The 13,770-nt window shown below is 40.2% G+C and overlaps 1 protein-coding gene across 1 annotated transcript in view; it reads left to right on the top strand.

Annotated features, from left to right (window-relative positions):
- ncor2 (nuclear receptor corepressor 2) overlaps window positions 1-13,770 on the top strand; it is a 127,448-nt gene that overhangs the window by 38,374 nt on the left and 75,304 nt on the right. Inside the window, exons 2-3 of the mRNA XM_015027474.1 lie at window positions 7,838-8,033; window positions 8,813-8,928. Of these exons, the coding sequence (XP_014882960.1) occupies window positions 7,929-8,033; window positions 8,813-8,928 (221 nt within the window). The 5' untranslated portion in view covers window positions 7,838-7,928. The remainder of the gene's footprint in view (window positions 1-7,837; window positions 8,034-8,812; window positions 8,929-13,770) is intronic.

Below are 13,770 nucleotides of genomic sequence, written 5' to 3'. Positions count from 1 at the left end.
AGTACTTTTTTTTTTCATTCCCAAAAAACAAAACCTTTTTTTTTTTTTTTTTTTTTTTTTTGTCGTAGGAAATGTTTCCAAACCAAAGTTATTTTGCTTGTAAGCGAGGGAAAGGTGGAAAAGCAGAGTGACTCTTCACTCATACAGGCAGAGAAAACCTTTTCTGGCATCTCATTTACAGGACTGTAAAAGGCAAGAACAATATATAGAAAATGTTTGGCAAAAATGGAATAACACAGATTAAAAAAAAAAAAAAAAAAGGTGTGAAATGAATGACATGACAAAATCCAAAGAATGCCGCCTACAGCATTCTGCAGTCCACGGATTTAGGCCAGTTATGCAAGTGCAGATTAAAGTCATCAGGTTTTCCTGAAATAATACTATTACTTTACACACACAGAGGTATGACTAATACTGCCGGGCCATGTTTTGCAGTTCCAACTCTTTATGCCAGTGTTCACGACCACCGCATAAATGTCTCATATACCATCCATCACTTTAGTGGTAACAAGGAAAATCACATAATCACCAGGCTAACTTGTTTGCTTTAAAGCAGTCCTTCGTGACTGACACTTTATTGATGATTCAACTTGAACTGGAAGTATCGTAGCGGGCGAACTGAAAACCCCAAAGCGTCAAAACCCGTTTTGAAGGTTATTTATGTTTAACAGGATCATATTTCTAGATATTGGACTTTATTAAAAAAAACACACACAAAAAACCCAAACATTTTCTGAGGTGTAGCTTTTAGAGCTGGGCTGCGAAGCTACCAGGTCGCTCTAGACGGAGATTTGATTTAGTGTTTATGTCAGTGGAATTAAACTGTTGTTTGAAGTCTGCCTCCTGCTCTTCTTGGCAGGCTGGAAGCTGTCTGTGCGCTCTGTGCTAGTATTTCCACAGCCATTCCTAAAATGGAGCGGGAGGGTGGCGGGGCGTAGAGAGGGGGTGGGGAGGTAAGCGGATGAAATATTGGCTCGCACCGCTGAAGGCTGAGGCCCTCCGCTATGTGGAAGAGAAGAGAGCGGAGCAGCAGAGTGAGGTGACTGGGTTCATTCGCCGCGCTGGCTGGGAGCCATCGACTTGCCTGTGGGTGTCTGTAGCAGTGCCAGTGCATGTGTTTAGCCTCTTGTCTGGAAGGTCCCATTCCACCTCAAAGTGGATGTCAAATTTCTCTCATTGTGTCGGCGCTCTCAGTTTTCCGTCCTTCGGTCTTGTGTAGATCTTGTGACTGCATTAGGGCTTGTTTTCTTCCTTTAGGGAACTTCTCTGGACTGGATTGTGATCAAAGAGCAGCTTTAGACAAAAATTTTTTTTTTTTTTTTTTTTTTTTTTTTTTTTTTTTTTTGCTCCTCACTTTTTCTTTATTTTGTTTTTCCCTCTAGAAATGATGCCTTTTGCATCAGCATATTCTGCTTTTTTTGTTTTACTTTCTCAGCTCTGAGAGGCTCTAAAGAAGCGTAAGCGTTTCACAAAATATTTGAAGCCGAGTTTAGACTAAGCACAAAGGATGTTCTCTTTCTTTAGTCTGTGTGAGACTTTGAGTAGTGTTTCTCCCGTCTCGCGGCCTCTACGAGCCCATGTTTACAGAGCTCCTCTGTGTCTTAAAGCCAGAACCATGTTCAGCCTTTCGTAATGGAGCTCTTTGCGTAACGGCAATCAAGTGACACTTTGTGTCTGACAGTTGAGCAGGAAGGAAGGGCATATAGAGCCCCTCTTTGTGCTTCAAAAAAAAACAACCCAAAAAACTGTAAGCTAGACTGAGACAATGGCAGCTTGCACATTTGCACCCTAACCTTTGCATCTTATCTGATCTTACACTATAAAAACATCTTGTAGAGGGTATTATTCAGTGTGTCTCGGTTGGGAAACTTTCAAAGAAATCACTGTGAGGAACTCTGACCTACTGTGGAAGTTGCTGACCTTGCATTAGTACATAAAAATAAATGAGAAAAGATCAGCATTGTTCTAGAGATTTCGTTCTTAAAATGTTAAATGGGTCTTTGAATTGAGTAATCCACTAATAAATACTCCTTCATTATTACAGTTTACGTACTTTGAATATGGACTGCTATTAGATTAGGCAATCAATCAATCAATCAATCAAATTTTATTTGTATAGCACATTTCAGCAGCAAGGCATTTCAAAGTGCTTTACAGAATTAAAATAAACACAGCATGTGAGGGAGATTTAAAAAACTTAATTAAAACGTAAACAGTGAGAAAGAGAAATAAGTTGATGGGAACATTTTTACTGCATTTCTATCTTCGGTTTTTCTTCAACTTTCACATACAAACACCAGTTTTGGCCAATTATGATTATTGATACTAACTGATAGGAATGTTCTGACCGATGGATGTTAAACCATAGAGCTTTGGCAGCCATTAGGTCACTGTGCTGTTTTAAATAATACTGCACTACAGTATAATTTAGTTCACTTGTATATAAACAATCTCATCGTCAATCTGACTTAAATTCTATTCCTTTCCTTCCTACACGTAAAGCAATGAGTTGATCTGTTTCTCAACACTTTAATGTTTATCAGAGATAAGAACACATTGCTCAACCTCTAAGGAGAAACCACTCAAATTTGCTGCTTGAATCGATTTATTAACATGAAACTAATTCATATTAACACGTATTTACTGATGAGTTTTCAATTTTTTTTTTCTCAACCCCCAGTGGAAAAGTCCTCGTCTCTTCTGATCTGTTTAGCTCTCAAAGCATGGGGAATAGTAGAAAGCAGGGAGTTCTTTCATTAATATCAGAGGCCTTGAATCTCTCTGGACTCAGTAATTGAAATGCCTGGATATTTGAATTTTCAGTGAGTTGGCTGCCAGCGGTGTCCAGGGGTCACCCGCTGGCAGCGTGTGCCAGTATTAACCCAGCGTTGATACTGGATACTCTTCAATGCAAGTGCTGGCGCTGTGAGCCGTGTGTAGGCTGTCCATCAACAGCAGGGAGAGGATGTTTGGTATAATCTTGTTCAAAGTGGAATGGAAAACAACCTTTTTCTTCAGAATGGCAGAAATGAAGAAAACTGGACAAACACAAATGGAGGGTTTTCCCCCTCAGTCTCAAAAACCAGTTATCAAACGGTTCTGAAGAGGGCATGTTCTTATCCAAGTCCAGGATCCCCACAAAGTCCATATCACATCAGCAAATCAGCAGCCAAAGCACACAGTACTGATTGGGTTTGAGGTTTCTCACCCAACTTAATCAACATGATGGATGTCTCATGCAGAATCGTGGTGGGAGGGAGAAAAATACTCTGAGGTTCTTGAAAATTCAAATATGAAAATTATTCTAGCAACAAAATGCAAAACCTGTGACCTAAAATGGGAGTAATGTCACATATTTGTGGGTCACATTATTCTAAGCATTAAGCAATCAATTCATCTCATGATAAATTAAAATGAACTTTTGAAAGGCAATTTTGTTTGGAGACATCATAATCAATTTTGTTGATGGTTGTGGCTGAAAATACTTTATTTTAATTTTATTTATTGTTTTTTTTGTTATATTTTATTTTGGCTATTGAAGATATCTTCCAGTTTCAGTTTGGAGTGTTCTTTACAACTTACTGATTTTTGAGGGCGAACTTGCATTATTATGCCATTATCAACGTATCACTTGAAAAGGGTCTTCATAATATTACCGTTTCTCGCAATAATTATTTATCGCCCATCAAAAGTTATCGTGACAGGCCTCCATTATGCTACATTTGTCTGTTGTCATGGAGAAGAATGATGCATTCTTCTCATGGCGGCCATGCTGGCGCTCTTTCGAGCCCAACAGTGATCTCTCTTGTGTGCCTGCCTAGAAAGTAGACTGTCTGCAAACAGCAACATTGTTTAGAAGGTGAAACCGTTTCATAGTGACTCGGTGTTTCTCAGCAGCTGCTTCTTCACATAGCTGACAGATTAAACAGGTTTTGTCTGACATGCTTTAGCCTGGAGCAAGTCGTCGTCTTACCCTGAAGTAGAAGAATACTGCAACGTCTAAATTGGCAGATTTGCTGCACTCCGTTTAGCCTTCTTGTTATCTCCTTTGAGGTCTCACTCTCCTGCATCTTGATTGAACCACAGATAAAGTTGCAACATCTCTTCGGTAATACGGTTTCTCTCAAAATAAATTTCTGGGTCTCAGTTTTTGATTTGCTTTTTTATGGAACCAACGATGAGTTGCATTGAATCCTCTTCTCTCAGCAGCAACTTCCACACTGAGGAGTTTTGGTGTTACCTCATGCTACTACTGCCTGGCTGTGGTGCATTAACTAGTTGTATAAAGATTGGATTTCTCGTGGCTAAGGGGCAAATTGTCAAGTAGGTCAAAGAGAGGCCAGTAGTTGTTTGTGTGCTATTGTGAAAAAGCTGAAATCGATGAACCTCTATCTGGGTGTTGATTGTTTTGTAGGAAGCTTCTGCAGCAACCAGAAAAGTCAGAACCTTCTTGTTTTCTCTGCGCAATGTCAAACGTGGTTGTAGAGGCCAAGTGGAGCATAGACACCTTTAGTTTCATGATTTGAAAAATACAGGCGTGAGAATACTTTTTGGCTTTTAGTCTGCGTAGAATAATGTCGGTTTTATAGTGTCCTGGGTTGAAATTGTCATCTAGCAAGGCAGTGAAGGCTGAGTTGGGAGTGGCAGCTTTTCTGTCACTGGGCACAATTGCAGTCCACTCAGAACACTTGACTGTTCTGTCAAGACTTCAAGGAGTTAGTCTTTTGGTCCATATTTCTGTCACTCTGCCTCCTGTTGTGTGCCTCGCATGGCAACGAAACCTGAAGAGGGAGCGAGGCGTCGCTCGTCAGAGGCTGAAAGAAATTGCAGGAGTCCTTATTTCTTTGTTGGCAAGAGCAGCAGGGACACGTCACAAGCCTTAGTCAGCCTGGTAGTACTATTACATGCATGCATGTCTGCTTGAGAGCGTCACGGCCACAAGCTGGACGACAAGAGATTGTGCTGTATCTGATATATTTTATTGAGCACATATTGTTTCTATTCAGGGAAGATCCAAAAGCAAAGCATAAAGATTTCTTAAAGCGTGAAATGTTCAGTAGCAGGATACCAGTGATTTTCAGGAAGTACGGTTGGACTACGCGGTCGAATGGAGACCAGTCTCCTGCTCTGAAAATTGGGTATATTGGAATAAATTGTTCAGTTAGGTTAATAAGGGTTTGAAATTCCTTATATTATTGAACATAGATGGTAATTTGAAACTGTAGAGCAGGGACAAACGTTTTACTTATGCTAGCAAAAACAATAGCTGTTGCATGAAGGACAAATAGGATTCAGTATCTGGTTTATTCTGTCTAAAATGTTGATTCACATTCACATTGCTGAATTTCAGTTCAGTTCTTTACATATTTCAAAAAATTTTATAGGTTCTTTTTTTATTTTGTTTCGAAAGTTAGGTATGAGTTAAATCTTTTTATGCGCTCTGTTGCACAACGGCTCTCCTCCCGTTTATTTTAAATTCTTGTATATTTTCTTAAGCCTGAAAACATTGTAAGGATTTTTTCTTGAAATATTTACTGTAGCACCATGACTACATAACTCCATTTTGAGATAATAGGGATTATGTAATGTGCAAGACTTCTACACAGTAAAATCATACTATCTGACCTGATTTACCTACACAGACACACCAAACAGAATGTTGTTAATGATTTTCATTCTTTTTCTAAGGCTTTGAACGGACAACATTCATTTTTTTGCACTATGTTAGTTTCTCTTTAGGAAACCTGAAGGGGATTTAAGAACACTGTTAAAAATGGTTGTGTCCAATGTAATATTTGAAGTGGAAGCAGCTCACTTTAGTGCAGCACGTTTGACTAATATTGTATTTTAAAACGGTGAAAATGTATTTGGACGTGACATTTTTACTAGCAAGAGGGATTAGCATAGCCAGCGTTACTTAAACAGTCTATGTGAAAGCCTGTGGATTGTTATCATCTTAACTCTGACATTTTTGAATGGCTGCCAATTAGGGGTGGGCAATATGGACTTATTATACATTCTGTGGTACTATTGTGATAACGATAAAAGTGACAATATGAGCTATTTATTACTGCTTTTGTAGGCAATTATATCACTGTGACTGCATGTTGTCATACCAATCATAGCACCACAAACACAGAACTGCTCTTGAAAAACATACCGGCTTGCAATGTGCTTCTTTAGGACACCAGTCACATAAATTGTGATTTGTATTGCAAAACTGCTCACAGTAACTGCATGTAATAATACTGTAAAATGTATTGTTATTTATTGATATTCTCAATAAAGAAAGAGAGGAGAAAAATAGTAAAACTAACTGTCTCAACAATATAGACAGTTTTGGTGGTGGTTTAAACATCATTCATTTACATTTATTGTGATGGCGATGAATCAAAATTCATTGCTTTCACAATAAACGATACAACAAATGTCCACCTTTCCTGCCAACATTTTCCAATCCAGCATAACAGACATGGGTTGGAAGTTCAGAAGGAAAAAAATCAGGCAACTTTCAATACAGCCTTTCTGCTACCTCTTGAAAATGTCTCTCTCACCGTCACACAGCCTGAATTAACCACAGACCTATCTAATTATATCATAGAAAATGCTGCTCAACAACTTTTGTAGGAATTTGTAGGGAACACAGGCAGGCACATGGACTACAAAGCTACAGTCAATAAGAGTTTACACGTTTAGAATTTTTTTTTTTTTTTTTTTACAATTTCTCCCATTGACAAGAGGGCTTTTTATATATATATATATATATATATATATATATATATATATATATATATATATATATATATATATATATATATATATATATATATATAATTTTTTTTGGCTCTAGTGGCCTTTATTTGATAGTCAATTGACAGGAAAGTGGGGTAATAAGATAGGGGGAAGATGTGCAGTAAAGGTCGCCAAGGCCGGGAATCAAACCTGCAACAGCCACATCGAGGACTAAGGCATCCATATGTGGGTTGTGCTTAACCCTTGCGCCACCACAGCACACCCATACCAAGAGAGCTTTGATGTTTATCCATAATATGTACGTCTTTGTTACACGGTATCTCTCTCTTTTTTAAGCCTGCACACTTTGTAAGGACCTATTTCTGCATCTCGGCGGAATCACGTAGGTGCAACCTTTGTGAGGTTCAATCACCTTCATTGTGTGCTTGACACAGTAAAATCATACGTTTTAGTCTTTTTAAGTTTTGCCACTGACATCCTTCTCACTAGTGCACCTTTTCTCAAGCATGTAGTTCTGAATGTGTTAAAGGTCAGAGCCTGGATGTTTATCTTGCACACTGCTAGATGTGTGCATTCAACTTGGTTCAGTGGTTTAGATAATGTGTAGCAAAAAAGAAAAAGTAGCTTTTTCTTTATTCAGGGCATGTGTCTTATCTGGCCAGGAGTTTTTTTTTTAATTTTTTTTTATTTCCTCTGATTGCTGTCTGTAGTTTTGCAAGTGATCTTTGCATGCGAGTATGCAGTTTCAGGACAGTGGGCCATTCATCGGGCAGTAGCAGAGGGGCTGAGCGTAGCAGGTGCAGGGACTTAGTCCTCTATCTTCGAAGCGGTGGAAGGGGGAAGCAGCTGTGGTAGGAAGGTGATGATTCTCCGATATTCAATGTAGATAGTCATGCACACTTAAACCTCAAGGTGGTCAGCTAGTACTTGCCAGGTCACGCTAAGATCTTACTCAACTTCAACAGAAATTTTAATAGCTTTATTCCTTTCATGTTATTGTCCACAATGCTTTATCCGAGCCTTCTTCTGGTTTCTCAATTCTTTTTTTTTTTTTTTTTTTTTTTTTCCCCCCTTCTCACCACAGGTTGCAGGCTAAGAGATACGGCCCATAATGCATGGCACTTTCTTGACAGCCACACCCTCTCCCTGCTTGTAGAGGAAGCGGCGGTGCCAGCATGTCCTCTCATCCCCAGTCTGTGCCGCCAGGCCGGAGAACTGTGGACTCACGGCACCTGCACAACCCTGCCACGCTGTCCCTGCAGCTGCAGCGGCCACACACGGTAAGGGGCTTTTCACCCACCTCCAGCAGTTGGAAACATTTGTAGAACAGAGCGGGAGTGGGGGGCGGAGGGTCTCTCTCTCTCTCTCTCTCTCTCTCTCTCTCTCTCTCTTTCTCTCTCTCTCTCTCTCTCTCCCCCTCCTCCATTGAAAATCTAGAGAGCAAAGTGGTTCTCTAAACCGGAGAGGGCCTCAGTCCAACAGAAACATTGCTAAGTTTAGAAGGCGGCACACCGGAACAGTTTCCCCTCATTAAATGTTTTGGGTTTAAAGTTCATGTTGTGGAGTCGCATAAAGGCCTTTCTCTATGTTTTTGCAAACATGTCCTAATTATCAGGATTATGTGCGGAGCAGCTTCAAACGATCGCGCCTCTTGTTGAGCGGTGAACGCATTCATGAGCTCCAGTGTTGCCGAAACTTGCTTTGTTGTTGCATGACTGGAGAATTCAAATCTTTATCCCCCGAGATTCCCACAGTTACACCTGTTGCTAATCCCACCGCTCCCACTTGTCATCACATTCGCAACCAGATGCGGGTTGATGGGCTGTGTCCTGCAGCTCCCGAATGACAAAGGCACAGGTTTACTGTAGCTGCATGTTTCACCCTATTTATCCAAGAAGCCAGTGGATAAAAGAGAATTGGAAATTGCTAAACGTTGCGCGAGAAATGTGTCTGGCTTGAGAATATATGTCATAAAACATGTAAAGGGCTTACAGAAATAAATGTAAATGGGATGATTTTAATAACGTTATAAACTGTGTAAATTCTTCATGTATTCCAGGAAGTGGGACTGGTCGACTACCACTCCCATCATGCCAGGGATTACAGCTCTCATCTGGCCCAGCCGCATCGCCGTCGGCCTTCCTTACTTTCAGAGTTCCAGCCTGGGAATGAAAGGTAGAAGCAGTTTACTCGTTAAGTTCATTTAAATGTATTCATACTCCTTGTATTTTACAATCACAAATTTCTATGTGTTGTCATGTAGAATCCAGACTAGAGTTGTGCACCTCTTGCTTAGGTCAATGCATATTCATTTGTTAGAAAAGCACAAAGACAGTAGAGACGTTCCCCAAAAGACTTTCAGCTGTAATTGCAGTGAAAAGTTTTGTTTTAGAAAATCATGCATGATGGCTCCCATGTCACAATTCTGTTTGTGTACGTCAGCTGAAGTTTTAGGAAGAAGTTTGCAGTTGCTGTATACCAACAAGTGGGAAAGTACAATAGCTGTCATTACAGATACGTGTCAAAAATTTTGATTGTCCTCTCATCCCCAGTCTGTGCCACCAGGCACAGACTGGGGATGTGCCTGGTGAGATGTAATTTATGAAACCGACTGCATCTTCACTGTTTCAAATATCCATTAATTCAGGGTGTTTGTGGTGTTTATTTCTGTTCCCAACGAGTTTGTGGCACCATATTTTTTTATCCATCAGTAATTGTTCTGACGAGAAATTAGTGTTTTATTACACAACGTCGATGTAGCTGGTCAGATATCAACTTGTTGGTGCTAAAATGTTGCGGTTTGCTTTGATTTATTTCTAGCAAATCAGTTCGTGTTTAGGTTTGCCTGCTGAACGGAGAGCCTCATCCCATCTGCATTTTTCTGCAGCATTGTTCTACCAAAGCCTCTGCCCGTTAACCCCCCGCCTTCCCCCGAGTAATCCTTATGTAATTGGTAGCCGCGAGCTGTTCTCCTTTCATAATGTTGTGTCAAACGCTTCTGCAGGGCATTGGGGGCCTGAGGAAATTTTCCATCTTCAGTAAACCAACTGTAAATCGCGAATGAATAGTACTTTGTTTCTGCATACCTGGGGCTTGTACCTGGCAGTGTTCTGCGCCGTTTAAATAGAGATGGGTTTTCGAGGGCAAGACTTGATGAGCACCTATGAATGATTCATGTGCAGGATGTGAATTTTGCATGACTCGCAGAGAAACGCATCACAAGAAAATGTCTCCTCGGATCAGTTTCTTTCTCTCTCAATATTTTCTTGCATGCATCAAAAGACGCAAGGTGTTCAGCAAGCGATGAGCTCCGAGTATTGTTTTCACGTCCACGTGTTGGCGCAGTGGCTGCTTTTCAGGACCGAGTCCTCCAGGATTGATGGCAGTGGTAGCAGCAGATGGTAGAGTGACTCTGTAGCAACGTAGGGCTTTTTTGTTGATGTCTTTAAGCATCAGACGGGATTATAGTCTGAATTTTAATACATAAATCTGTACACCGGCGATGCTTAATGGCTATTAGCCTCGCCCGTCAGCATGTTAACTCTGGGTCTCGGCCCCCGCAGGGAAATAAACACACCATACTTCAAATGCAACCCACCAGCTTCTGATTCACTGACACCCTTCATTCAGTCACTTGTGCTTTGGCAGCCTCCCAGAAATGACTCGGTCCATGTTTCTGCACTACAGATGCCTTCCTGTAACTTCTTCAGTGAAGCAGGGAATTAGCTTTTTTTTTTTTGTAGATGAAAGAAAACCATCATCTATATATATATAAAAGAGTGCATACCTCTAGCCCACATTTCTTTGTAGAATCTGTGAAAAAGAGCCTCAGTTATATGCTGGCAGGCATCGGGGGGTGGGCAGTCTTTCAGAAGAATGTCTAAGGCTTTCTCCATTCCTTCAGAAGGCTTAGTATCCAAACTGAAGGCCACATTCTGCGTTTTCATTCAGACTCTGAATTCTGCTGTAATTCTGGCCTTGGCAATCCTTTAGACTTTGCTTTGCTTAGATGTGTGCTCGTCTTTTTTTATACATCTCAGTAACTCTCTCTCTTTACTTGAACTACTCTGATTGTTGTTCACATAGGACTTTCAAAGATCTTGGTCTGGGTTTTTCTCTGCGAGGATTTTCACCTCCTCCCTGCTCGTTGTGCGCAGAATGCAAAGCAGCAATGTGCTATTTTGCTAATGTTTGAAATGTAAGCTAATTATAGGCCAGAAACCCACAACAGAATAATCTCTGTAGTGCTCCTTGATATGTTCCATCTTCATCCTCACTCCAGGCAACATTCATGACAACCTCTTCATAACCAGTGAATATCATCCCTGGCTCCTGAAGAGAGGGAGAGCTTTTTCTTTCTTTCTTTTTTTTTTTTTTTTTTTTTTGGCTGGTTCTCTTGTCAGTAACTAGGGCTATATTGTGAACAAATTTACTTCTTAAACCAAAGAGATGCCACTTTTTAATGAATCCTGGAACTTGTAACATTATTTGTAACTAATTTAGTTTGTTGTTTTACTGAACCTTTTTATTTCTGATTGCATTTAAATGCTCAGTCACCACAATTAATCTTTAAAATTGTGGTATGATCCTGGGTTCAGACTCACAGTGGTGCACTTGACTTTTTCAGTTGGGTGTGTCCACATATTTCACAGCTTGCATACGTACACAATAGACATGTGCAATGTTGCTTAAAAGACTGTTGCTGTATGACGGCACAATTTCCAGGCCAGCAAACAAGACATTCCATAGAAAGCTCTGCTAATCCCCCTCATTTGCTTTTGCTACACTTCTTTAAATTGCCGTATGACTAGAAAGCCAGCCTGAGATTTGTTGTAAATTGGGAATATGATCTTTCACCATTATGATCAGTGGAAAAGATGGCTTGAACTCCCTTCTTCTCTTTCTGCTCTTTGGTCCTCCATCATCAGTCCCTATGTCGTCCATTTCTACACCACTGTTTTTTCTCTTTAAAAATCTAGTTTTTCTTGTTTAGATTGACATTAATGAAACAGGGTTTCTAACCAGTGTATTATAAGCCTGGCGAGCCACCAGGCTTTACTTGCTCCTATCCCCAGACTAAGTGTTTTTTTTTTTGTTTTTTTTCCCATGTATTAATTTGTTTTTCTATTCACCAATGACAGTGATGGCAAAGACGAGTTAAGCTAGGTAATATATATGTGCTCCTACTGCTGGGCTTAGCTAGATTTCCTGGGGAAATCCTGTTTAATCAAGAATTCATCAATAACATTTTGTTTCACAATTGTGTGCGAAATCCATCCCCATTATCAATATGAGTTTTCTAAAGCTCTGTGGAAAATATGTAAAATATTACACACTAGGCATTTGCCCAAATTATATTTTTACGGTACAATAACTAGTTCTGCATGATATTTGAAAATTTGTCATGGTGATTTTTGTAGATATTGCCACAATGATATCTGGGAGAATATATATGCTTATTTTCTTCTTCTGTGCTTCAATCACTCTGTGACCATTGACTAAAAGTTACTTTAGCATAACACTTGAAATACATTAGCCTACAATTATTGTACTCCAGGCATTTCTAACTGAAATGACAAATATCTAATATCTGGATGAACACGTATATTTGCGACATATCATGCAGCATCAACAGTAATCTTATCGTTATAGTAATAACTTAAAGCACTTACTTCTGCTGCTGCAAAATCAATACAGTATATTGACTTTTAATTTTAAATATGTTTTGATTAAAAAAACATGGTTAAAACACCTGCTAAAGCATTTATTGTACAGAATATTATGTCTTTTTTGCTGGTCTAAAGATCAACACTGCTGGTATTAGAAACTGATATTAGCATGGTTCATTAGTCAGACTGTCTGCTGACTAATAACCTGCAGTCAGTTGCTGAGCAGACGTGCATTAGTCAGCAGATGTGGCTATCTTTGTAAGAGTAATGGGAGTGGCTCTTTGAGCTTCTATAATATGGCTGTCGGCCACATCTGTTTTTTGCAACCAGAAATATTTCCAAACAGCCTGATCTAATTTCTTTATAAGTGTGGGAAATGTGTAGAAACCTTTTTTTTTTTTTTCTCTTTTTTTGTAGCCAGCTGGCCGGTAGCAGCTGGGGAAGGTACATGCTGTAACTTTGTTCTCCATATTACTGTAGCAAATGCCTCTGTTGCATTAATAAGTAGACTTTAAGTCATCGAAGCAGCATGATGGAAAACCTGAGAGCTTTTTGAAGCAGTAACTCGCTGAAACCTCAAGATACCTCGAGATCGGTAACTGGTCCAATCCTAATGATCCATCGAGGCTTCATTTCCTTTCTTCATCTCTCCTCATAAACCACAAAGCATCCCAAAATCAGATTGATTTCCACCAAAACATACATAATTTATTCCTTTATTTAGTTTTTATTACCACACAGGACCTGAAACCATTATTGTCCTCTGGTAGTAGGCTGTTGGGCCATTTGGTACTTTCCTGTACTTTCTTTGTAAGGTTTCATTCATTCCAGCTGTGGCTACCTCAGCCAGGCATCTCTCTCTCTCTGTTAACCATCCCTGGCTTTACACACAGCTGCAGAGCTGCTCCTCTGGGGAGAAGTGGAGAGATCAGCCACCACACAAACACTTTAAGGCTCTCACAACAACAGGCTGCTGTCTACACACACCTTCTCTGCTCCTGTCGTAGCGCGGCCCAAACCAGTAGGAAAGTAATGGAGCTGTTGAGGGAAGTTGTGATGAGCGCCCCCCCCCCCCCCTTTCAATTTTCCCCCCCAGCTTCCACACACATCTTTGTCTTGTCCTCCAGGCAAATCCTCCCTGGGGGCGAGATTATTCTGTATGCTCACAGGAGGTAGAGGGGGATAGGTCAGGGGGGGCTGGAGTTGGGTGATGTGATTGTGTAAGTGCCAAACCTCATATGGAGATGCAGAAGTGTTCCAGCAAATGAGTGAGAAATTACATTCAAAAGCGGGGAGGCAATTACACACCATGTTGGTGTCGGACATGGGCCAGATCTTTGGAAGATTT

The sequence above is a fragment of the Poecilia latipinna genome, unplaced genomic scaffold (genome assembly GCF_001443285.1).
Source record: "Poecilia latipinna isolate Pla-1442-1.1 unplaced genomic scaffold, P_latipinna-1.0 Scaffold8, whole genome shotgun sequence".
Classification (NCBI taxonomy): domain Eukaryota; kingdom Metazoa; phylum Chordata; class Actinopteri; order Cyprinodontiformes; family Poeciliidae; genus Poecilia; species Poecilia latipinna.
Note: the sequence above shows the minus strand (reverse complement) of the source record. Positions and strands in the feature narration are given on the sequence as shown.